Genomic DNA, 25,619 nt, shown 5'->3' on the forward strand with positions numbered 1-25,619 from the left:
GGCAGACACATCATTCCAGCATCCAGAAATACCTCCCTACAACCATAATTCCACCGAATAAAAAGAAGAAGAGACAGACAGAAAGGCAGACACATCATCCCAACATCCACAATGACCTCATCAAAACCATATTTCCACCAAAAAAGACGAAACAGACAAACAGACGGACAGACAGACAGACAGAATGAAAGAAACATCATCCCAGCATCCAGAATAATCTCCTCCCAGCCATACTTCCACCGAACAAAAAGAAGAGACAGACAAACAGAAGGACGGACAAACACAGACAGACAGACAGACAGACAGAATGAAAGAAACATCATCCCAGCATCCAGAATGACCTCCCTACAACCATTCTTCCATCCAATAAAAAGAAGAGACAGACAAACAGAAGGATGGACAGACAGACAGACAGACAGGCATATCATCCCAGCCTCCAGAATGACCTACTCACCGCCATACTTCCAGCCGGGATCAGCGTCCGGCTCTTAATTAACATCAACCTTAACGACCAAACTTCCTCTATCACCTGCGACGAACCGATTGCCGCGGGGAAGGAACACGGGAGGAGGAGGACGCATGTGGGAGGAAAGAGGATGAAAAGAAGGAGGAGGAGGAGGAGGACGCATGTGGGAGGAAAGAGGATGAGAAGAAGGAGGAGGAGGAGGAGGACGAAGCGGGGGAGGAAGAAGCAGTGGTAGTTGAAGAAGAGACAAGAAGATGAGACACTGGGCAAGACAGGATGAGACAGGAGGAAGAGGAGAGACTGGCAAAGGAGGAAGATGAGGAGGAGGAGGAAACACAAGAAAAGGGAGGAAGAAAAGAAAGAAACAGGAGGAAGAGGAGAGATTGAGTAACGGAGGAAAAGACAGAAGGAAGAAAACCACATTAGAAGAGGGAGGAAGACGGGAGGAACATGAGAGAAGACAACACGTGGGAGGGAGATGATTGAGGAGGAGGAGGAGGAGGAGGAGGAGGAGGAGGAGGAGGAGAATAAGGAAACACTGACTAAAAGAGGAAGAGATGAATGGAAGAAGACACATTAGGAAAGGAAGAGACAGAAGGAAGAAGAGAAGGGAGGAAGACGAGATTTTAGGTAACACAGAAACACGGGAGGAGGAGGAGGAGGAAGAGGAGGAGGAGGAGGAGGAGGAGGAGGAGGAGGAGGAAAAGGAGGCACTAGGATATGGAAAAACTGTCTGGAGGAAAATGTTTGACTGGAAGAGGGAGAAGAAAGAGGAGATATTGTGAAAGAGAAGAGACGGGAGGGTGAAGAGGAGACACTGGGAGATGAAGGAGGAGACGGGAGGAAGAAGATGAAACACTGCACAAGGAAGAAGGAAGAGGAGACGTAAAAGGAAGAGGAGAAATGAAGGAAGAAGCACATTGGAGGGAAGAGGGAGGGAAAGACGAGGGAAAAAAATAACAAAAATGGAGGAATGAAGAGACAGGAGGAGCAGAAGGAGAAATCAAACATCGAAGGAGAAATGCAAGAGGAGAAAGCAAAACGGAGGGTGAGGAAGAGACAGGAAGAGGAGAAGGAGGAGGAGGAGAAAAGAGAGACAATGGAGGAGTATAAACGAAGTATTGATAAGGAGGAAGAGGAAATGAGGAGATAAGGAGGTAAAGTAAATGAGAGAGAGAGAGAGAGAGAGAGAGAGAGAGAGAGAGAGAGAGAGAGAGAGAGAGAGAGAGAGAGAGAGAGAGAGAGAGAGAGAGAGAGAGAGAGAGAGAGAGAGAGAGAGTAAACAACGAAAAGAAGGAAAACAAGGAGGAAGAGGAGGAGGAAGAGGTGGAATGCGGATACAGAGTCGGTGAGGGAGGAAGAGGAGGAGGAGGAGGAGAAAAGGATGGCGTAAAGGAGGAAGGAAAAAAATCATGAAGGGAAAATGAAGCATGAGGAAAGGCAATATTGAGGAAAGGAGATAAAGTATGCGAGGAGGGAAATGAAAGGAGGAGAGGAGAAAAAAGGGAGATGGGAAGAGGGTGGATGAAGGCGAAGAAGAATAACGAGGTGAATGGATATGCGGGTGAAAATAAAAAGAAAAAAAAAAGGTGGCGGAGAGGGAGGCGAAAAGCGAAAAAAGGGTGGAGGAAGGAGATGAAAGAGAGAGAGAGGGAAAGAGAGAGGGAGAGAGAGAGAGAGGGAGGGAGGGGACGAAGAGGTAACAGAGGCAGTAAAAGTGAATTACCGACGAGAAAAGTTTCGATAAAAAGGACGGGATGGGAGGGAAGAGAGAGGCGGAAGAGTGTGTGTGCGAAGAATGAAAAAAATGAAATGGAAGGAGGAAGAAGGAAGAAGGGAGGGAAGAGAGAGGCGGAAGAGTGTGTGCGTGTGGAAGGGAGGGTTGGGTGGTGGAGTGACGGCCAAGGTGGAGGGGAATCGAAAAAAACGAAGAATGAAAAAAAAAAAGAAAAAAAATGAAATGGAAGGAGGAAGTGGAAATGCTAAGGAAGAAGGGAGGGAAGAAAGAAAAGAGGTGGAAGAGTGTGTGTGTGGAAGGGAGGGTTGGATGGTGGTGGAGTGACGGCCAAGGTGGAGGGGAATCGAAAAAGAAGAAGAGAATGAAAAAAAAAAAAAGAGAAAGAAATGAAATGGAAGGAGGAAGTGGAAGGAGGGAAGAAAGAAAAGAGAGGTGGAATAAAAGTGTGCGTTTTGAAGGGTGGAGGTGGTGGTGGAGTGACGGCCACGGTGGAGGGAAATGAAAAAATGAAGAGAAAAAATTAAATGGAAGGAGAGAGGGAAGGAAGGAAGGAGTGGAAACGTTAGGAAGGAAGGAAAAATGGGAAGAGTGGAGTGACTGAATAAATGAAGTAAAGAAGGAAGGAATGGGAAGGGAAGAAATAAATAGGAGATAGAAATGGAAAGAAGAAATGAAGAAGTGGAAACATCAATATATAAGAGAGGAAGGAAGTAGTGAGTGAATGAATGAGTGAAGGAAGGCATAAAGGAGAGAGGAAAGGAAGACAGGCAGGAAGGAAGGGAGGATGTAAGAGAGGAAAAAAAAAACAAGGATGAAAGAAAGTTAAAATAAAGAAAGGAAAGAAGAAGTGGAAACGATAAGAAGGAATGAGTGGATGAATGAAGAGAGGAAAGGAAGACAGGCAGGAAGGAAGGGAGGATGTAAGAGAGGAAAAAAAAACAAGGATGAAAGAAAGTTAAAATAAAGAAAGGAAAGAAGTGGAAACGATAAGGAGTGGATGAATGAATGAATGAACGAAGGAACGAAGAAAGGAAGGAAAAAAGGAGAGAGGAGAGGAAAACAGACAGGAGGGAGAGAGGATTTAAAGAAGAAGGAAGTATGTAAGAAGGCAAAACGAAAGGAAGGAATAAAGAAAAAAAAAGTAAGGAAGGAGGAAAGTGATAAGAGACCATTAAGCGAAAAGAAGGAAAAAAGTATAAATCACCCAGCATAAGTAAGATGAAAGAAAGTAAAAAGGAAAATGAAAAAAAAAAAAATAGAAAGTGAAAAGCACCAAGCATAACGAAAAGGCAGAAAAAAGATCAAAAAGAAAAAAAAAAGAACGAACGAAAGAATTGAAAAAGAAAAAGACAAAAATAAAAATCGAGGAAGTGGAAAGCACCAAGGATAATGAGGAAGAGGGAGAGAGGGAAAGAGCATGGAGGGAAAAAAGCAAAAAAAAAGTAATAAAAAAAAGAGATAAAGGAAAGGGGGAAACAGTAAAGGAACGCAATGAGGGAAGCTTATATAGGGCGCGCGGCGGGATATGCATAGGAAAGAGAACGCGGCGTGGTGGGGTGGACTGTGGCGGGCGCAGGTGTGGTGGAGGAGGCAGGTGTGTGGGCGGCGAGGCAGGTGTGTGGGCGGCAGGCAGGTGGGGAACGGTAATGAAAACAAAAATGAATAGCTTACATTGTTCGACAGGGAGGGATCGGGGAGTTACAGAGCAGGGGAGAAGGATGTGGAGTGACGAGGGGTGAGGGGAAGTTATTGTGGGTGGGAGTAACAGAGGAGGGGAGAAGGATGGGGAGTGATGAGGGCGAGCAGGGGAGAGGGGGTCAGCTTACACGTGTTCGGCATGGATCAGGGGTGTAACAGAGGAAGGGGAGAATGATAAGGGAATGATGAGGGGTGAGGGGAGGTTGTGGTGTAGGGTAGAGGGAGATCAAAGGGGTGGGGAAGTGGCGAGAGACGTAATAGAGGGGAGAACGATGGGGAATGATGAGGGGTGAGGGGAGGTTGTGGTGGAGGGAGATCAAAGGAGTGGGGGAGTGGGGAGATACGTAACAGAGAAGCGGAGAAGGTTGGGGAGTGATGAGGGCGGGGCGGGGGAGGGGGACGAGGTTGTGGTGGTGTGGGATGGAGGGAGGATGAAGGGGTGGGGAAAGAGTAGCGAGTGACTGATGGCCGTATTACAAGCTCTCCATCACTAATAAGAGATAGCATTTACATAGCACTAACTCAAAATCCAATGGAAGCTTTTAAACAGCGTTTCGCTTTGTTAAATCTACATACACGTACTTCACTTCCAATTACTCGTATCTTTATCTATTCGTGCCACAGTATTACTAACAGGGAATATGAAAGTGCTTCCCCTCACTAGGAGATAATACTTATTCCCAATTCAAAACCCAACAGCAGCTTTTAAACAGCATTTCTCCTTCGTTAAATTTGACACATGAGTACTTCACTTCCACTTATATCTTTGTCGTTTACACACACTATAACCAACAGAGAGAATCAATGTGTTGGATGTAGCCGTAAAAGTGGTTCATGGAAAGGTCGTAGGGTAGAGGCCAAGGCTGAGTGATCACGGTGGATCTGACATCAAAGGGGTCGCCAAGGAAGAGAGAGCTGGTAATATGGGTGAGAGTCTTAATTAAAAGTGACGAGTAGCTGACTGTTCCTATTACCTCGTGTTCTGGGATGGGGCTGACTTTCTTCTTTGACTGATCTCATTTACAGGTGTGAGAGAAAGGTCAGGTGGGTCAGGGCAGGTCACGGTCAAGGGCACCACTCGATATCTTTTATATTTTTTTCAATACCTTCTTTTTCAATCGCGCGTGACGACTGCCAAACACTGCGTAAAACGACGTGTATAATCTCTTGCTATCAATACTTATTACCTTCTTATTTTGCTTCTGATTCAATAGTGATTTTTTTTGCCCTCCGTTATGACTGTCAAAGACTTAATAAAAATATCGCCTTCGCTAACCGCTGCTATCGACAGTTAACATGTGTACTTTTCTGTTTCAGCCTCGACAGGGTGACTTTTTCTGTCTCTTTAACATACGCGTGACTGTCAGACTTCACAAAAAACATCATATATTAACTTCCCCATCAGTGCTCAACAACTTTCTTTACTTTCCAGGTTCAGCAGTGACCCAACAGAAAAAAAAACAAGCTGATCTGAGTGACATATCCAATTAGTCACTGCACAAACAATTCTGCGACGGCGACGGCGACGGCAACGCAGACGAGTGTCCCGCGCGGCGCCGAGTGACATCGCGGCGTGGCGGGGCGGAGAGAGGGAGTGACAGTGTTATTAGGGAGGAGTTAAGAGGAGCGTGAGGGCGGGCCAGGGCCGGCAATGCATCGGAAGAAGACACCCTCGTCCTCCTGAGCCGCGGCACGGAGGAGGAGGAGGACGGCAAAGAGGGGTTCCTGGGCCTCCCCGCTGCCCCCTCCCCATCACTCTCCATTCACGGCCACCTCCACCTTTTCCCTCTCTCCCGCTTCCTATTGAGGCCCCAAAGGCACAGTGCCCACCATGGCACCGCCCGGGCACCTCACCACCAAGCTGGCCATCCTGCTGGTGCTGCTGGCCGCGTCCCTGCCTGGTGAGTACTGGTGACATGTGAGTTTGGGGGGGAGGCAGTGTGTGTTCGTGTATGCGTGGGGGGGATATGGTTCGTGTGTGTGTGTGTGTGTGTGTGTGTGTGTGTGTGTGTGTGAGGGGGGGGAGAGTCGTATGTGTGTAAGGGAGGAGGTACTGTGAGTGTGTGTGGTGGTGGGGGGGGGTCACATGTGTGTGTGTGTGTGTGTGTGTGTGTAATTCACCACGGCCTGATCACGAGTTGGACTCGTAATCGCCAGCAGATACCCTCGCGACATGAGGAACTGCCCTTCTATAGTCGATCTATGGATACTGCCAGGACATCACACACCACACACCTCATCCCCGTTGCTCAAGGGGGGGCAGTAACCACTCCTAGTCAACAGAAAGAATCCGGCCTGAGCGGGCTCGAACCGCCGCCATATCAGGCAGTGAAGCCTGGCAGCGCAGCGCTCTAACCAGTTGCGCCACGGAGTGGCGTGTGCGCCACGGTGTGTGTGTGTGTGTGTGTGTGTGTGTGTGTGTGTGTGTGTGTGTGTGTTTCGCTAATCGCGTGCATATCTTTGTGATGGTGTGTTCTCATGTGGCAAAGGCTTGGGGTACGTGCTCATACTTTTCATTATTCCCAAATTATACAAATATTCAGCATAATTTTCTCTGGCCTTTGTGGGGAGCTGAGCCACCACTAAGGGTACACTGGAGGGTGTTTAAGGCATGGCCTGGCACACACAACAAGGCACCCCCCCCCCTCCTCTGTCCCTGTGAGCGTGGCAAGCACTCAACACTACAGAGGAGAGTATCAAGACAACTCTCCTCCCGATTTTTATCTCTCTTTTGGCAACTCCTCCATACTTCTTTTTATAGGAGCAGTGATTAAGGCACTTTTTTTGTCTTATTCTTTTTCCTTGAACTGCTTCCTTTGCTGTAAAAAAAATAAGTATCTCCCAGGAACCGAGGATGAAGAGGGGAACACGATCACCCATACAAAGGCCCCAAATTGGAAACGGTAGAGAAAAAAACCCGCCTCCCTCAGGACACGACCCAGACGGAGGAGGATCAAAGGTAACAAAAGAAAAAATACATCACTCGATTTCAACCAGCAAATAAAAGGGAAAAAAATCACTCAGGACAAGATTAAGACGCCGAAGAACAAAGGTAACAAAAAAAAGAAAAAAAAGAAAAGAAAAAAAACATCTCGACATAACAGAAGATAAAATATAAGTAGAAAAATAAACGAAATAAATCACTTCAGTTAAGACGATTAAAAGAAATTCAGGGATGGGATTCAAGTAGCAAACCTTATAGGCCTACGCGCACCACTAAGCTGTTACATACACGTACCATCATTGTTATACCCTTGACATTTACTGAAACTTTTCCTGACGATAAAGTAACATGAGGAACTTTGAACGGCCGCTATGCATTACGTACTCGTCAAAGAAGAATCCGTACTGAAGAATGAGAAGAATGAGCGGAGACAAGACAGCTAGGTGAGGAATGAAGAAACAGAATGACAACACCAGCGGACGCAACACACCCTCTACCCCCCCCCCCCCCCGCGCTCCGGATCACTCCCTCTCACTCCTTCTCTACCTCCTACTCTTCACGTTATACACTAGAGTTATTTCCGTCGTTCTCTCCTTCTGCTACTTCAACTACGCGATCTTATTCAATTTTACTCTCTCTCTCTCTCTCTCTCTCTCTCTCTCTCTCTCTCTCTCTCTCTCTCTCTCTCTCTCTCCCCATCCCCACCCCCCATCGTGAGGAACGGCCGGGAGGTGCCAGGGAGAGCCACATTATCCGGGCTTAACCGAGAGCGGCCGGAAAGCGAACTGGGCCGACGGTTCTCCACATCCGGCCAGCGACATCACCTGAAAGCATTACGGTCGAAGAGGAGGAGGAGGAGGAGGAGGAGGAGGAGGAGGAGGATGGTAATAAGGAGGGAAGGAAGGGAAGGGAGTGTAGAGAGTGTTCTTATACTCTCACTCACGACTTTTTTTCTCTCTCTCTCTCTTTCTCTTTTCTTCTTTCTTTTAGTGGAGAGAGAGAGAGAGAGAGAGAGAGAGAGAGAGAGAGAGAGAGAGAGAGAGAGAGAGAGAGAGAGAGAGAGAGAGAGAGTGAGAGAGAGAGAGAGAGAGAGAGAGAGAGAGAGAGAGAGAGAGAGAGAGAGAGAGAGAGAGAGAGAGAGAGAGAGAGAGAGAGAGAGAGAGAGAGAGAGAGAGAGAGAGAGAGAGAGAGAGAGAGAGAGAGAGAGAGAGAGAGAGAGAGAGAGGAGAAAATGAGAGTTTATACTACTACTACTACTACTACTACTACTACTACTACTGCTACTATTACTACTACCACTCTTAATACTTCCCCACATTTTGCAGTTCCATTATATTTTCATTTTCTTTCATATCTTCATTAAAAATACTTTCATGAGTCGTTAGCTTTGGTATTGTCTAGCTCGTATGAGAGAGAGAGAGAGAGAGAGAGAGAGAGAGAGAGAGAGAGAGAGAGAGAGAGAGAGAGAGAGAGAGAGAGAGAGAGAGAGAGAGAGAGAGAGAGAGAGAGAGAGAGAGAGAGAGAGAGAGAGAGAGAGAGAGAGAGAGAGAGAGAGAGAGATAAAACGCTAGACACGAGATAACAAAATTTAACGTTAAGAATTTTAATTTTTGCTTTTTGTTACTGGAATGGTCAAATCTCAGCGTGCATGAATGTGTGTGTGTGTGTGTGTGTGTGTGTGGATGTGTGTGTGTGTGTGTGTGTGTGTGTGTGTGTGTGTGCGCGGAGATGGGATGGATTAAAAACAAATGCGCAGCGACAGTAACCCTTGCGGAGATGTGATCATTAGAGAGAAGAGGAAGAGGAGGAGGAGGATGAGGAGGAGGAGGAGGAGGAGGAGGAGGAGGAGGAGGAGGGGCTTAACTATACTCCACTTCATTACTTTCTCGCGCTGCTGAGCCGGGAAAGACAAAGAAATGGATTGGGAACGAGAAGCAGATTAAGAAGAGCAAACAGGTGTATACACGTTAATATACACCTGCAGAGAGATAGATGGATAGATAGATAAATAGATAGATAGAGAGAGAGAGAGAGAGAGAGAGAGAGAGAGAGAGAGAGAGAGAGAGAGAGAGAGAGAGAGAGAGAGAGAGAGAGAGAGAGAGAGAGAGAGAGAGAGAGAGAGAGAGAGAGAGAGAGAGAGAGAGAGTGTGAGAGAGAGTTCAATTATTCTATCCTGCCTTCTATGCTTGCTTCCTCCCTTCCTTCCCTCCATCCATCTTCCGTTACTTCCATCCTTCCTTCCTTCTTTCCTTCCTTCCTTCCTTTCCTTATTTTCTTCCATCCATCCATCCGTCTTCCCTTATTTCCATCTTTTAATTCTTTATTTCAACATTCCTTATTCCCTTCCTTCCTCTGTTCCTTCCTTCCTTCCTTCCTTCCATCCATCCATTTTCTCTTACTTCCATTCTTCAACCTTTTCTTTCGACCTTCCTTCCTTTCTTTTTTCAATCTATCCTTCCTTCTTTCCTACCTTCCAAACACAAACAGTACGGACAGATAGGCATACAAAGATACACACACACACACACACACACACACACACACACACACACACACACACACACACACACACACACACACACACACACTTATACATACATATATACACATCACACATACACGCCCAACACTCATCTCTTATTCTCAAAAAAGCAACACAGGTAAAACAAAGAGTTACTCAGGTGTGAAGTTCTTAAGCCACAAACACGTTGCCTGGAGACGAGGGGAAAAGGGCAAAGGAAGAGGGGAATGGGGGGACACGGGTAGGGAGGTAGGGGGGAGATGGGGAAATGGGGGAGAGAGTGAGATTTCGAGAATGGAGGAAATGAGGAAACCGGGGTACGGTGAGATAAAGAGGAAATATGAAAGACTGTAAGAAGAGGAATGGAAAGGAATGGAGGGGAGGGGAAGAAGAAGAAAGGGAGGAAAATGATCATGGGAGACAGAGAAAAAGGGGAGAAAAGGGGAAAGAAAGGAGGTAATTAAATAAAAGGACAACATAGGGAGGGGAATGATCTTGGGAGACAGAGAAAGAGGGGAGAGAAGGGGAAAGAAGCAGCGATAATGAAGGGAAAGAGGAAGGGAGAGAAAATAAGAGGAAGGGGTGTAGGGGATGGAAAAGGGAAGGATATGTGAAGAAGGAGAGGGTGGGATGAAAATAATAAGAGGGAAGGGGAGGGAAGGGGAGGAGAGAGGTCACAAGAGAAGGAGAAGGGAAAAAATGAGAAACAGAGAAAGGAGATTTAAGAGAATGAGAGAGAAGGGGAAGGAAATGGGAGAGAAAAGGAAAACAGATGACATGGGATAAACTGGAAGAGGGAAGGAGTGAAGGAAAGGGAAGAGGAAGGAAAAGCGAAGGTTCACAGGAGATGGGAAAGAAAAGGGGAGAGAAAGAGAGAGGGAAACATATGAAAGAGAATATATAAGGAGAGGAAAGGAATAAAATGAAAGAGAAAGGAAGAGAAGATGGGAAAGAAGGAGAGAGTTAGAGAGAAGGACAGAGGAAAAAGGTAAACATATGATAAGGGAGGCGTCTTCTTCTTTTCCCATCAACACCCGAGTCCCTTTTTTTCCCTCTCACCTTGTCTATACTTTCCCCTTTACCCATTGATTTTATTCAGCGCGGAAGACATTTAGGGAACAAAGGGTGAAGAATGATCCCTATTTCTCTATCTTGTTGGGAAGGAAAGTACAGGGAGGGAGGGAGGGCGGAAAGGAGGGAGAGAGACAGGGAGGGAGGGAGGGAGGGCGGGAAGGAGGGAGAGAGACAGGGAGGGAGGGAGGAAAGGAAGGAAAAAATATGGTCAGAGAAAGGAAAGTGAGAAATAAAGAAGCTGGAAGGGAGGGAAGGAAGGTAAAGAAGAATAGAAAGAAATATTGATGAATGAGAAAAGACGTGGAAAGGAAGGAATGAGAAAGAACATAGTAAAAGAAAAAAGGAGGAAAGAGAGAGAAAGGTAGTGAAGGAAAGGAAGGAAAGAGGAAAGAAAACAGGAAAGGAGACGAGAAAGAGAGAGGAATGGAGGGAAAGGATTGAGAGGAAAAAAAAGGAGGGAGAACAAATTAGGAACATGTAAAGGAAGTAGAAGAAGGAATAGAATGAAGGAAGAGGAAATAAGAGAGGCGTGAAAGGAAGGAAAGAGGAAATAAAAACATTGGGTGAAAGAGAGGAAGAAGGGAAAGCAGAGACACAGGAAGGAAGTGAAAGGAACAGAAGAAACAGATGAAATAACGAAGGAGAGAAATGGAGGGAAAATGGAGAGGGAAAGAAGGAAGAGAAGGAGAACAAAAGAGGAACAAAGAAAAGTCGATATTGTAGAGATTAAAAAAAAAGAACGAGAAAGGAAAAAGAAAGAAAAGAAAAGGAGAGAGGTAGAGGATGGAGGGAGGAGGAGGAAAAAAAAGGGATGAGGTAGAAGATGAAAGGGAGCAAGGAGAGGAAAGAGAGAGAAAAAGACAAGGGACAGAGAGGCTGGGAAAGGGAAAAAAGAGGAAAGGAAAGAAAGGTTGAAGGGAAGAGATGAATGGATAAAGGGAGGGAGGGAGGGAGGGCGAGGAGGAAGGTGAGAGAGAAGAGAGAGGAGGAGGGATGAGGGAGGGAGAGAGAAGTGGAGAGGAAGAAGGTGAGAGAAAGGAGGGAAGGGCTGAGGAAGGAAGAGAGAGAAAAAAAAAAAAACAGAACGAGGGGAGGAAAACTAACTTATTTTCGCCTCCTCCTCCTCCTCCTCCTCCTCCCCTTCCTCTTCCTCCTCCTCCTTTCAATACCCCTATCCTACCCCACCTCTTCTGTTCTCAATCCTTTTTTCAGCTTCCTCCTCTTCCTTACAACCCGTCATCCACCTTCTCCTCCTCCTCCTCCGCCACGCTCACTAGTTCCGCCTCGAGAATGTGTTACGAAAATTGTTCACGAATGAATTAAATTGGTGAGCGTTAATACGAGTGTGTGTGTGTGTGTGTGTGTGTGTGTGTGTGTGTGTGTGTGTGTGTGTGTCTGAAAGAGAGAGAGAGAGAGAGAGAGAGAGAGAGAGAGAGAGAGAGAGAGAGAGAGAGAGAGAGAGAGAGAGAGAGAGAGAGAGAGAGAGAGAGAACCCAACGCAGAACAGTTATAAATGAAAGGAAACTCGCCATCAAAGAGCAAATTCTCTCTCTCTCTCTCTCTCTCTCTCTCTCTCTCTCTCTAATGCAGACTCACGGCCTCTTTAAAGTCACAATTAATAGTCAGAATGAACGTAAAGGTTTTTCTCTCACATATATAACTTTTTTTTACACACACACACACACACACTCTCTCTCTCTCTCTCTCTCTCTCTCTCTCTCTCTCTCTCTCTCTCTCTCTCTCGTCCACCACTTTAGTCGATTCCTAAAGACTTTGCTTCCATTGGTCTCTCAAAGCCTCTCTCCTCCTCCTCCTCCTCCTCTTCCTCCTCCTCCTCCTCCTCTTCTCGCACCAAGGTAACAGCCGTCAGGGAATGGAATGGAATGTGAATAAAAACTGTTAAACGCAACCAAAGAGAAGGAGGTGAGTGTAAGGCGGATAATGGTGTGTGTGTGTGTGTGTTATGTGATTGAAAGGAAACTGCATTGAGTGTGTGTGTAAGTGTGAGATGAGATGGGGGGAGGAGTGAGGGGGGAGTGAGAGAGAGGGGAATGAGAGGGGAGGAAGAGGGGGAGAAGATGGGGGAAAAGAGGGGAACAGTGCGCTTTATGTATGAAAGATATTGGACGAAGAAAAAAAGGGAAAAGAAATGAATGATAAAAAGGAGAAAAAACACACTGATATAAATGGATTAACAAAGGTAAAACATGAAAATAACAAAGAAAAAAAAAAGGGTAGAACGAGGGAAGAGAGAAAGCACGAGAGAAAAGGTAGAGTGCGGGGAGTCAGGGAACAAAGAGAGACCAACGGAGGAGGAAAAGAGAGAAAGAGAGAAAGACAAGATCCGTAGCAGGTACAAGAGGAAGGGGAGAGGAAAGAGTGCGGCTGAGTGAGGGGAGGAGAGTGAGAGAGGGGAGGATGGGAAACTGAATCAGAGGGACGAGAAGGGGAAGGAGCGGAGGAAAGGAAAGGTAAGGCAAGGTAAGGTAAGGAAAAAAGAGAGCAGGGAGGGCGAGGGAAGGCGAGATAAGGTAAGGCAAGGGAGAGGAAGGGAAAGGAAGGGAAGGGATGGGATGGGATGGGATGGAATGGGAAGGGAAGTGAAGGGAAAGCATGTTAAGGTAAATCGCGTTAAAAGAAAGGAAAGGGAAGGAAGGGGAAGGGAAAGGAAAGGAAGGTAAGGCATTGGAAGGGAGGGGAAGGGAAGGGAAGGGAAGGGAAAGAATTGAAAGGGAAGGAAAAGGAAGGGAAGGTAAGGTAAGGTACTGTTAAAAAAAATAAGGTAAGGGAAGGAATTGGAGGGGAAGGAAAGGGAAGAGAAGGGAACGGAAGGGAAGGCATTGGAAGGGAAGGGAAAGGAAGGAAAGTTAAGTAAAGGGAAGGTAAAAAAAAATAAGGTAAAGGAAGGAACTGGAAAGGAAAGGGAAGACAAATGAAGGGAAGGGAAAGGAAGGGAAAAGAATGAAAAGGAAGGGAAGGAAGGAAGGGAAAGGAAATGGAAGGGAAGGAAAGGGGAGATAAGGGAAGGGATTGGAAGGGAAGGGAAGGGAAGCAAAGTGAGTGGTTGAAAATTTAAAACGAAGGTATGAGAGAGAGAGAGAGAGAGAGAGAGAGAGAGAGAGAGAGAGAGAGAGAGAGAGAGAGAGAGAGAGAGAGAGAGAGAGAGAGAGAGAGAGAGAGAGAGAGAGAGAGAGAGAGAGAGAGAGAGAGAGAGAGAGAGAGAGAGAGAGAGAGAGAGAGAGAGAGAGAGAGAGAGAGAGAGAGAGAGAGAGAGAGAGAGAGAGAGAGAGAGAGAGAGAGAGAGAGAGAGAGAGAGAGAGAGAGAGAGAGAGAGAGAGAGAAGGGGCGCTGAGTGATCGTGAATTGGTGAGGAGGGAGATTAAATGCAACACGATTGATGAGAAATGACAAGAAATGAAAAAAAAAAGTAATGAAAGGGAGAGTATAATGAGAGGAGGGAATCTGTGCAAGGGAGGAGAGGAGGGAAGAGAGGGGAAGAGGAGAGGAAGGAGGAAATGAGTGGATGAAGGAAGATAATAAAGAAGAGGATGAAGGGAGAGGAAGAAGGAGGGGAGGATGGAAGGATAGATGGACAGAGGACGGGAGGGAGGGAAACAAGGGAGGAAGGGTAGGGAGAGGGAGGGAAAAAGGGAGGAAGGGTAGAAAAGAGGGAAGAATGGAAGGAGAGAAGGGTAGATGAATTGAGGACGGGAGGGAGGGAAACAAGGGAGGAAGGGTAGAAGGGAAGGAAGAGGAAGGGAGGAAGGAAGGGAGGGAAGGAATTCGGTTGGCTATCTACACCTCCTCCTCCTCCTCCTCATCATCATCATCATCATCATCATCATCACCACCATCACCACCATCACCATCATTAAGCGGAACAAGTCGAGCCTGTCATGCATAATCCGTGACAAGTAAAAGTTAAAAAAAAATAGAGAGAGAAGCACGAGAAAAGCTGTGAAAGAAGTAATTTTTTTTCTCTCACTAATATATTCGCAACGTCGTTATGCGCGTTTTATAATGACGGCGTGCGAGGATTTGCGAGGCGAACATTTAATAGTGGCGGTGGTGGTGGTAGTAGTAGTAGTAGTAGTAGTAGTAGTAGAAGGAAGAAAATGTGAAGTTGAAGGCAGAAACAGATACAAATGGGAAGATAAATAATAGGTAAGGGAAAGATTAAGTAAAAAAGATAGGTTTGTAAAGTAGATAGTAGATAGTAATAGTAGTAGTAGTAGACGCAGGTAGATGCATAAGTAGTAGATATAAGGATTGAAATAGCTTTTTTTTTACAGCTAAAGAGACAGCTCAACGGCAACAAAAAAAGGTGTTAAAAAAAAAGCCCGCTAATCGCTGTTCCCACAAAGACAAAAGTAATGAGCGGCCAAAAGAGAGGTGAATTTCGGGATTAACATACATTTAAACAGACGGACAAATGAATATAAAGATTGACAGATGGATTAATAGGTTGTTGGGTTGAGCAGAAGGAGAAGGAGGAAGAGAAAGAGGAAGAGGAGGACGAAGACGAAGAGGAGAAGGACCATGAGAAAAAAAATTAAGTGTCTGGTTGCACTGATGAAATTAGTTGAAAATAAAATGGGTTAGTCAAGACCATAATTAGTTACCTCACTTATATATACCCAACCCACACACATAATAAGTTTTAATGAGGCAATAATTGCTTAACTATCTAACTCACCCGCAACACACACCACCTACAACCCAAACCCATACAGCAACAGATCAACTCCCTAACACACAACACTCTGTCCCCACCGCCTCTTCACCTCCTTAGCGTCCAGACAATAAGGTGCAGGTGTCTTGGTCTCGCCTCAAGTTACCTGGAACCGAACACCTGAGGGACACTTCACAGGTGTTGTCGAGGAGAGACAGAAAGAGAAAGGAGAATGGAGAGAAAGAAATAAAGGGAGGGAGACGTGTTGTTGAGGGAGAGTAAAGGAGAGGTGAGAGTTTGAGATTCGAATGGAAGACGATAGGAAGGAATGGGGAGAAGGAGAGAGGGAGGAGGGAGAGAAGGTAGGAGTGAAGAAAGGAGGAGAAAAGGTAGTGGAAAGCGAGAGGATGAGAGAAAAGATAGGGAAAAATGAAAAAAGGGAAGTACAGAAGGAAGGAAAGATGGAGAGATAGAAGGGAAGAGGAGAGGAAAGGGATCAGATGGGATAAAGGAAGGAGGGAAGGAGAGGAGAGAAGGGATGATATGATGGAGGAAGACCAGGGAAGGGGAAGAAAAGCGAAGATAAAGGAAGGAGAGAGAGGGGAGAAGAGGAGATAAAGGAAAGGAGTTAGAGGGGAGAACAGATGTGACATGAAGGAAAGAGAGAGCGAGAGAGAAAGAGGGAGAGAGAGGATGAGAGAAATACAGAGAGAAGGAGAGAGAGAAGAGAGAGAAGCGAGGGAACAGCTGAAGAGAAGGGAGGGAGAGGGAGAGAGAGACGAGAGAGGAATGGAGTGGTGGAAGGAAGGGTGGGAAAGAGGGAGAGAAAAGGTGAAGTAAAGGAAGGGAGAGAGAAGGGAGAAGAAACGAGAGGCATTGCGTGGTGGAAATGGATAGAGAAAGAGAGACAGAGAGACAGAGGGGAGAGGCGTGATGGAAGGGAGGGAGAGAGAGAGAGGGAGAAAGGGGAGACGAGGGGACAGGTGAGTTGAAGTAGCAATAATGGCCAGGTGAGAGCCTCTGAGGTCACTCCTACCTGACACCTTCCGGGAACACTTAATCACACCTGCCTCTCACACTCACTCTCACGCCCTCCCCCTCTCACTTTCATCCGCGTCCTCTACCTTGATTCACCTAATTTAATCTTCCTCCGTTCGGCTTTTCATATACTGCTTTTTTACTTCCTTTCTCTCTCTCTCTCACTTTCATCCGTTTATTTAATTCCTTTATTCATCTGCTTTCATCTCCGGTTCGTCTGTTTCTTCTGCTTCTTTTTTTTTTCACTTTCATCAATGTCCTTTCTCTCACCTAATTTCATCTCCTGTTCATCTTTTTCTTCTATTTCCATTTTTACTTCCTACTTCCTTCTCTCACTTTCATCCACTTATTTCATCCCTTTATTCATCTGGCTCCATTTCCTGTCCATTTATTTTTCTTCATTTTTTGTTCCTTTCTCTCACTTTCGTCAATGTTCTCTGTCTCATCTTATTTTATCTCCATTCTCCATTTTCTTCTGCTACTTTTCTTCTCCTTTCTCTCACTGCCATCCATGTTCTCCTTCACCTACTTTCATCTCCCGTTCTCCTTTTACTATTTCTTATCAATATCACCTTTACAACACTATCACCACCACCATCTCCACCCCCTCTCCTTCCCCTCCCTCCCTCCTTCACCTTCTTCTCTCCCTCTATAAAGATCCTTCGCAACACACACACACACACACACACACACGCGCGCACACTCATCGCTCGTAAGAGAATTCGGAAACACGGGAAGGAAAAGAAAGACAGGGAAAAAAAAAGCTTCACAATGACAGATGAGACAACGTAAATCAGAGGAAATCATGAATCACTGCCACTTGGGGGGAGAGAGAGAGAGAGAGAGAGAGAGAGAGAGAGAGAGAGAGAGAGAGAGAGAGAGAGAGAGAGAGAGAGAGAGAGAGAGAGAGAGAGAGAGAGAGAGAGAGAGAGAGAGAGAGAGACGTGAATGTAATAAAATCAATGTCAAAATCTTAAATACAATGTCAGTTTTAAGATAGGATAAGAAAGAGCGAGAGCGAAACCGAGAGAGAGCAAGAGCAAGAGAGAGCGAGAGAGAGAGAGAGAGAGAGAGAGAGAGAGAGAGAGAGAGAGAGAGAGAGAGAGAGAGAGAGAGAGAGAGAGAGAGAGAGAGAGAGAGAGAGAGAGAGAAAAAGCACCGAGATCCTGTACTTAAGCAATTGCCTGATGGAGGTGTGGCAACGATTTCCTTTAGAGGCGGCGAAGAATTAAGCTCAATCAGTCCCTCAGGTGTGCCAAGGTGAAGCCAGGTGAATTCTCCCGCCCTCCTCACAGCCCCCCTTAACCCCCCTTCCTCTGAGTTCCTAGGGAGGGGAGAGAAAAGGAACGAGGGAAGGAAGGAAGGAGGAAAGGAAGAAAGAAACAAGCAGGATCAGTGAAAGCAATAAAGAGAAAGAGATAGAGACTAGAATCTGGGTGTCATGGGCTACTGGTGCCGTAAAACAAACACACACACACACAGAAAGGTTAGAATCTGGGTATCATGGGCTATTGGTACCGTAAAGCAAACACACACACACACACACACACACACACACACACACACACACACACACACACACACACACACACATACACGGCAACACGCAGATAAAAGGTGTAGGTGTGAGGAGAGGCGGCCAGGCAGAGTGACCCTTCCCTTCTGGACGCAGCGAAGCGTGGAGGACGAAATGGTGGGGGAAGAGAGAGTAGTGAGAGCTGCGTGTGCTGCCGTGGCGGTGAGCTGAGGGGCGGCGGCGGCGGTGGCGGTGGTGAGCTGCCATGAAGGGAAGGATGGGATTGGGAGCAAAGTGAAGGATGGGGAAAAGGGGGAAGGATGCGTGGGGTGGAAAGAGCAGCTGTGGCGTTGTGGTGATTTGTAGGGTTGAAATGAATGATGGGGCGGAAGGGGAAGAGGATTGGTTGGGGGGAGGGGGGAGATGTGGGAGGACATACAAGGGAAGGGAAGGGATAGCAAAGGATTAGGGGAGGCGGTGGCTGAGTGGTGCTGGTCTGGCGTTCGCTGCGTCCCGGATGATGCGGGTTCTAATCCGCCGCTACCAAGGGCACAATGCATTCACGCTAGAAATCGAGCAAACAGGGCACTGGGTTTTATTTCAAGGAGCTTAAGCAACAGAAGCGCCGAGGTCTTCCTCAAACTATATTTAGCATTAGTTAGACCTCATCTTGATTATGCGGTTCAGTTCTGGTCACCTTACTATAGAATGGATATCAAAATGTTAGAATCGATGCAGAGGAGGATGACTAAGATGATTCAATGGTTACGAAACTTGCCATACGAGGAAAGACTCAAACAAGGGTAAAACAGATGAGAAGAGAGAAGGGAAAAAAGGTTATTGAAGGGAAGTGTGATGGGATGGGAAGGGATGGGATGGGATGAGATGGGAAGGGGAAATAATGGGAAAAAGGGAAAAAGAATAACTGGGCATGGGAAGGGAAGTTAAGGTAAGAAAAACGAATAAAAGAAATGGGAAGGGTGAGAAAGGTTATTGAAGGGAAGCGTGAGATGAGAAGGGAAGGGAAGATATGGGAACGGAGGCGAGGGAAAGGGAAATATAGGGAAAGTAATTGAAAAACAGAACGGGGAAGGGAAGGGGAGGGTTACGATGGCACGAGCAGGGAGGGAAAGTGCAAGTATGGTTTGGAAAGTGAAAATAAATGAAAAGTAAGGAAAATGCAGGAAAGAGAAGGTTGGAGAGGAAAATAAAATAAATGACAAGAAAAGTAAGGTTGGGAAGAGAAGGAAAGCGAAAGGAAAGGAAGGAAACGATAAGGAAGGGAAGGAAAGAAAAAAAATATATAAAGTAAGGATTAGGAAGGGGAGGAGAAGGAAGAGAAGGATAATAAGGGAGAGGAGGGGAAGGGAAGAGAAGAAGAGAAGGGAAGGAGAGGGAAGAGAAGGAGAAGAGAAGGGAAGGAAAAGGAAGGGAAGGACAGGAGGAGGCGAGGGGGGAAGTATGTGACAAACAAAGCATAAGGTTACGACAAAACATGCTCTCTCTCTCTCTCTCTCTCTCTCTCTCTCTCTCTCTCATCAGGGCGGGGATTTGCTTCAGAATAAGAGCGCTGTATTTCCGGTTGAAGGCGAAAATGGACCCAGCTGTATCATGCCTCGCCTCGCCTTACCCCGCCACCCACGCCACAACCTTGCCCGCCGCAGCCACGGGAAGCCACGAGCGGGGTGATGCATGGCGCTGGTGGTGGTGGTGGTGGTGGAGGAGGAAAGAGGAAGGAAGGAGAGAGAGAAAGAGCAGTATCATCTCGAGACTAATGACAGAGAAAGAAAATTATTGTGGCTTTCTTTCTTATTTTTGGAAGTATTATTATTATTCTTGTAAAAGGAGAAAAATAGATAGATAGTTACATAGAAAGATAGTAAGATAGAGCATTAGTAATTATATATTCAGGAAAGCCACGTCTGCAGTTATTTTTTAAACCCTAAACAATAATTAATAAACCGACTTAATAGATAGATAGTTAGATAGATAGATAGATAGTTACATAGAAAGATAGTAAGATAGAGCATTATTAATTATATATTCAGGAAAGCCACGTCTGCAGTCATTATTTAAACCCTAAACAATAATTAATAAATCAACTTAATAAATAGATAGTTAGATAGATAGATAGATAGATAGTTACATAAAAAGATAGTTAGAGAGAGAATTAGTAATTATATATTCAGGAAAGCCACGTCTGCAGTTATTATTTAAACCCTAAACAATAATTAATAAACCATAATTAATGGTCTTTTAGGATCTTTGAACACACAAATTTTAAGGGACTTGATAGAACCACGATTACATATTTCAATCTATCTCTCTACCTAATTGTCTCTGTCTGTCTGTTTATGTAACTGTATGTCTAACTAACTGTATCTGTCTTTCTGTCTATATGTTCTGTCTATCTGTTTATATGTACTGTCTGTATTCCTGAATGCCTTTCTGTTTGCCTATCTCTGTAAAAAGTTAGTACCGTTTGACATGCTCATTGAAGTCTTAGTCAAATTTTAAAATCCCATAGACGTTCGGAACTTTTTACTCTCCCTTACTGACCCATTTCACACTCGCCTTCCTTCCCACATGTGCTTCCCCTGCCACGCACAACCAAACCCTACTCCTCTCGCCTCGTCCCCTTCCTCTTCCCCTTCTTTCCCTTAAACTCGTCACCTCACACACCGAGAAAAAACAAAACAAAAATCAACATGGAAGCTGGGATATGATGCTGGTGACTTCAGAAGGGGACGCGATCTGTATTTGCTTGTTAGTTTGTTTGTGTGTATGGGAGGGGGGGGGGGTAAGAGGCGGGCATGTGGGCGGGAGGACAAAGGGCGGGAGGGAAAGTCTCTTGACCTGAATCGTCCCATAATAGATGTATTTTTGTAGGGAATAAAGAAAGAGTCGACGGAAGCCCAACAAAAGAACGAAAGGAAGAGAAAAAAATTGTTCCAGAAACGCCTTACTTCAATACAAAGGAGAGAATACAACGGAGAAGGGAGGGACTTCTTTACTTTTTTGTTGTTATTATTATTATTATTATTATTATTATTATTATTATTATTGAGGTAGTAGTAGTAGTTGTAGTAGTAGTAGTAGTAGTAGTAGTAGTAGTAGTAGTAGTAGTAGTAGTAGTAGTAGTAGTAGTAGTAGTAGTAGTAGTAATGGTGCTAGTAGTAGAAGTAGTAGTAGTGGTAGTGATAGTAGTAATGGTAGTGATAGTATTAGTGGTATTGATAGTATTAGTAGTAGTAACAGTAGTAGTAGTAGTAGTAGTAGTAGTAGTAGTAGTAGTTGTTGTTGCCGTTGTTGTAGTAATAGTAATGGTAGTGTTGTTATAATTATTTTTTGAACATATATATTATCATGAGCTGACATATTAACGAGAGAAAAAAAACAGGCAACATAAAAACAAAACAAACAAGCAACACTAAAAAAAAAAAAAACCACCCGAACACACACAAACAAATAACAGCACCACGCTCCTGTCCCTTTGTCGAGCCCCTCTACAAGAACACGACTAAAAACGAAATAAAATACAAAACATATTTATTGCAGGGATTACATTCCGGCTGAGCGTTTCCCGTTGAGCAGGACTTTGTTGTGTCTGTGTGTGCGACCGTGGGGGGGAGGGGGGGTGAAGAGGAAGAGGGAGAGAGGGACAGAGGAATGAGGAAGGGGGAGGAAGAGGGGGGGATGGCAGTGAGAGAAGGAGGGAGAGTGGAAACAGGGACGGAAGGAGAGAGGATGGGAGAGAAGGGAGGAAAGGAGGATGGCAGAGAGGGAGGGAGGGAGGCAGAGAGGGAGGGAGGTAGAGACGGAGAGAGGGAGGTGTGTGTGTGTGTGTGTGTGTGTGTGGCGTACTGAGCTTGAGGGAGGCTTGGGAAAGGAAAGAGGAAGAAGTGGGAGAAAGAGGAAGGAGAGGAGGAGAGAGACAGAAATAGAGGTGAGGGAGTGTATGTGCGTGTGTGAGTGAATATACTGAGGTGAACTTATGGCCTGGAGAGAGAGATATATATGGAGAGGGACGCGAATAACAATAAAAGGAGGCGGAACACGGTATACCTTCACCTCCCTCACAGCAGAACACGAGGGGAAGGCAGGTGGCTTACTCCTACAGGCGATAACAGCGGCCTTGACCCTCGACTGAGATTGCGGGAATGTACAGAGAAGGCGTACCATTTGTTTTTATTTCCACCGCCGTCAAGCAGTACAAAGACACCCCCATATACCCTCAGAGGAGTTTCCCAGTGCTGCCAATAGATACATAAAGAGTTAAATTACTACATAGCCACAGAGTTATACACCCCCAGCAGACAGTACAAGAATAACGCATCTACAGTTTCTTACAGCATCTTCTCACGAGCGTTAGTGGTTGTCTACACCCACTTAACTCACCCACCAACTCACCCACCTACCCACTTACTTACCCCCCTTCGCTCACACCCACCCACCTACCCCACTTGCCTACCCACCTGGTCTCACGCCGCCACACACCTACCGGAATTGCTACAAAGCCTCATATACACCGCAATCTGACAGTATAAGGAAGCCACATCACTCTTTTCACATTAGCCATATATTCGAGTGGAAGGCAGGTGTGTGGGGGGGGAGGGGGATGGGGGGGGGGTTGGCGGCAGCGCAGGCCTAGACTAATGTTGCGAATATGTAAACAGAAGGATTATAGTTCAGCCCGTCCCCGCCGCGGCCAGACAAATAGCCGCGGCCGCCCCGACACCTGTGATACCGCCATTAATTGCCGGCACCGCGGGACTGATTTATCGAGCACCTGCATGCCTTTACCTGCCTGCCCACCTGCTCCTCCCCCCCTCCCCCCCCGCCCCTCCACCTGCTCACCCACACACTTACACACCTACCCATTTACCTCTTTTCCCGGGCAACCACTCGCGCACCTCCCCTCTCACCCACCAACCCACTTACTCAACCCACCTGTTCTAACCCACCCACACACCCACTTAGTCATTTACCCTGCCCACCTGACCCACCAACCTACCCACTTACCTGCCCCCCTTCGCTCACACCCTCCCACCTACCCCACTATACCTACCTGCTCTCACGCTGCCACACACCTACCGACCTGGTCAACCATTCACCTGTTTTCCCAAGCAAGCACCCGTTCACTTGCCTGCTCATCCATTCACTCATTTTTTTACCCACTTTTTTGTCCACCTATACCTAGCTACGTTCCTCCTTGTCCCCCTCCTCCATGCCTCTCCCACCCAACCACACACTCACCTATTTTCCCACGTAAGCATTCACCCACCCACCTGCCCACTCAATCATCCCTTGGACCACATTCGCACCCACCTATACTTGCCTGCGCACCTCCATTACCCTCCCCTTCCCCCTTCCCCCCACACCCATCCGTCAGCCTGATTCCCGCGTCGGTGGTCCCGTGACAAGATGCATGAGGCGCGGCAGTTAAAGCGAAACTTGTTAAAGAGGAAACATTACCGCGGCGCCAGTTAACGAAAAACACATTGATGGCCCGGAGCCGCTGCGTCATTAGGGTACAGAGTGACGTGGCTTGTAGGGGATGAGGGGGAGGAGAGAGTGGGGAAGGATCCGGCGAGGGAAGAGACGAGGGGATGGATGGTAGGTGGGTAGGGGACGATGTAGGAGGCAAAGGAAGGGAAGGAGGAGACGGGGGGTGGGGGGTGGGCGCAGGTAGATGAAAGGGAGGCAGGATATTATGGAAAGTAGGTATTGAGAGGGAGATAGGAATGAAGTGTGAAGGGAACTCAGAAAGGATAAGGGAGGTTTGCAGGGAAATGGGAGAGAAGGGAAAGGAAGGAATGGAGAGAGAAATGCGAAATGCAGGGACTATGGAAATGGGAGGAAAGACTGTAGGCAGAGGAGGAGGTGTTTGGGATGGAAAGAAGGGGCTTTGAGAGAGAGGAGACATGTTCTATTGGGAAGAGGAAGAGGAGAACGTAGGGGCGTGGATGAGAGGGGAGGAGGAGGAGGGGAGGAGGGGGCAATCAAGGGGTCCTCCTAGTCCTTGGCGGCTTGCATGGGTAGCAGGCGTGGCTCAGCGCGGCTCAAGGGACAAACTATAACAGAAACAAGAACACACACACACGCACACACACACACACACGCAAAAAAAAAAAAAAAGAGTTCGTAAAATGAGACCTAGAAAAAAAAAAAAAACAATAGGGGTTTCAACGCGGCGGAAACACACAGGCAGAGACACAGACACAGATTATTATTATTATTATTATTATTGTTGTTGTTGCTGTTATCATTTCCCGTCCCTATGTAGTTGTCGCCGGCACAAAGAGATGACTATTGCACGCATTCCAAAACAGTGTGTTCGCTCTTTTGCACATCATCCTGAGTGTAGCAGCGCCCAAACAGCCGCGACAACTGCTGCTCCGTACAACAATATGCCTGCTGTGGGGGAGGGGGGGGAAAGAGGGGATCAGGGGAAGGGAAGGAAGGTGGGGGAGGGACGTAGAAGGGAAGGCAGAGGAGGAGAGGAGGAGGATGGGGGAGATGAGGGGGGAGGAAGGTGTCGGAGGGAGGTGTGGAGGAGGGGGAATAAGGTAGGGATATGTGGGGAGGAAAGGTGGGGGGGGTTGACGGGGAGGGAAGGGAGGTGAGGGGGTAGGAAGGATGGTGGGGATGGGAGGTGAGGGGAAGGAAGAGGGGTGGTGGGGGAAGGAAAGGAAGGGAGAAGAAGGTTAGGGAGGATGAGGGAGAAACACCACGCCTCTGTACTCTACCACCAACCACCGTCGTCACCACCACCACACCACCACCACCACCGCCGCCGCCGCCACCTTCATCTTGGCGAGTGTATCCTGCTGGGGACACTTACCTCCGGCTCTTATGGCGGCCACGCTGATCCCTGGCCCGATGGCTGCCGCGGCCCGAATTATGATCGTTCCACCATATGCATCTCAGGGCAAGGAGAGTGGCTGGGGGGGAAGGGGGTAAGGAGGGAGGAAGGGGAAGGGAGAGAGGGGAAAAGAGGAAGGGGGCTGGGGAGAAGAGAGGGGAAAGGGGGGGAAGAGTAGCTACGGGGAAGGGGGCTGGGGAGGAGAGAGGGGAAAGGGGGGAAAGAGTAGCAACGGGGAAGGAGGGGAAAAGAGGAAGGGGGCAGGGGAGGAGAGAGGGGAAAGGGGGGAAGAGTAGCTACGGGGATGGGGGGAGGGGGAACACGAATTGGCTCCATCGGTGGATTAACGGTGTCTATCGCCTGAGTGAGAGGAGGAGGAGGAGGAGGAGGAGGAGGAGGAGGAAGAAGAAGAGGAGGAGGAGTGCCTGGCTGACATCCCTATACTGTCAGCGATACCAGCGGCAAGAGACACATAAGAGCGGCCCATTAAACAGGGAATTAACTGCTGGCTGCTGACTACGCTCTCTCTCTCTCTCTCGCTGTTACGCCATTGTCCCGCTATTCCGTTCGTTCCATTCCGAATCTTCAGTTCTCACACAGCCTTTCAGTCTCTCTCCGCTTCCCTCTCTAACTAGGCGCCGCAACCCTCCTCTTCCTCCTCCTCCTCCTCCTCCTCCTCTTCCTTCTCTTCCTTCATATCCGTCTCTTCCCACATCCCCGGTCAGGCTTGGTTCCACGCCCCCCCTTGCCACCCCCAATCAGCCCCATCGCCTCCCAACAAGCTCCAGGACCCGTCAAGAGAGAGAAAGAGAGAGGGAAAAAAACACCCAATTGCATGCGCAGGACGTGTGCTCGAGGCCGGTCTGTTTACACGACGCTGTGTTTTTTGGCGGCGTGGACTTTTCGGCGGCGAGGCCACGCGGGAGCAGCATAATTAACTTTGGAAACAGGTTCATGGGAAGGAAATCACAGGCAAAGTTAGAATACCCGCCGAGGGTAAAACTTTCTGACTTTCCCCAGGAAGCTCCGGGGAAACTTTGCATTCCACCGAAGTCCTGAGTGCTCTCAATCCTGTTAGGCGAGTATT

General features: G+C 47.1%; 1 protein-coding gene across 1 annotated transcript in view; it reads left to right on the top strand.

The window, feature by feature from the left end:
- Nucleotides 1–25,619, top strand: part of LOC127005883 (uncharacterized) — a 265,537-nt gene that overhangs the window by 92,395 nt on the left and 147,523 nt on the right. Inside the window, exon 2 of the mRNA XM_050875214.1 lies at nucleotides 5,335–5,803. Coding sequence (XP_050731171.1) covers nucleotides 5,734–5,803 — 70 coding nt within the window. The 5' untranslated portion in view covers nucleotides 5,335–5,733. The remainder of the gene's footprint in view (nucleotides 1–5,334; nucleotides 5,804–25,619) is intronic.

This window comes from Eriocheir sinensis, chromosome 31 (assembly GCF_024679095.1).
Source record: "Eriocheir sinensis breed Jianghai 21 chromosome 31, ASM2467909v1, whole genome shotgun sequence".
NCBI classification, from domain to species: Eukaryota; Metazoa; Arthropoda; class Malacostraca; order Decapoda; family Varunidae; genus Eriocheir; species Eriocheir sinensis.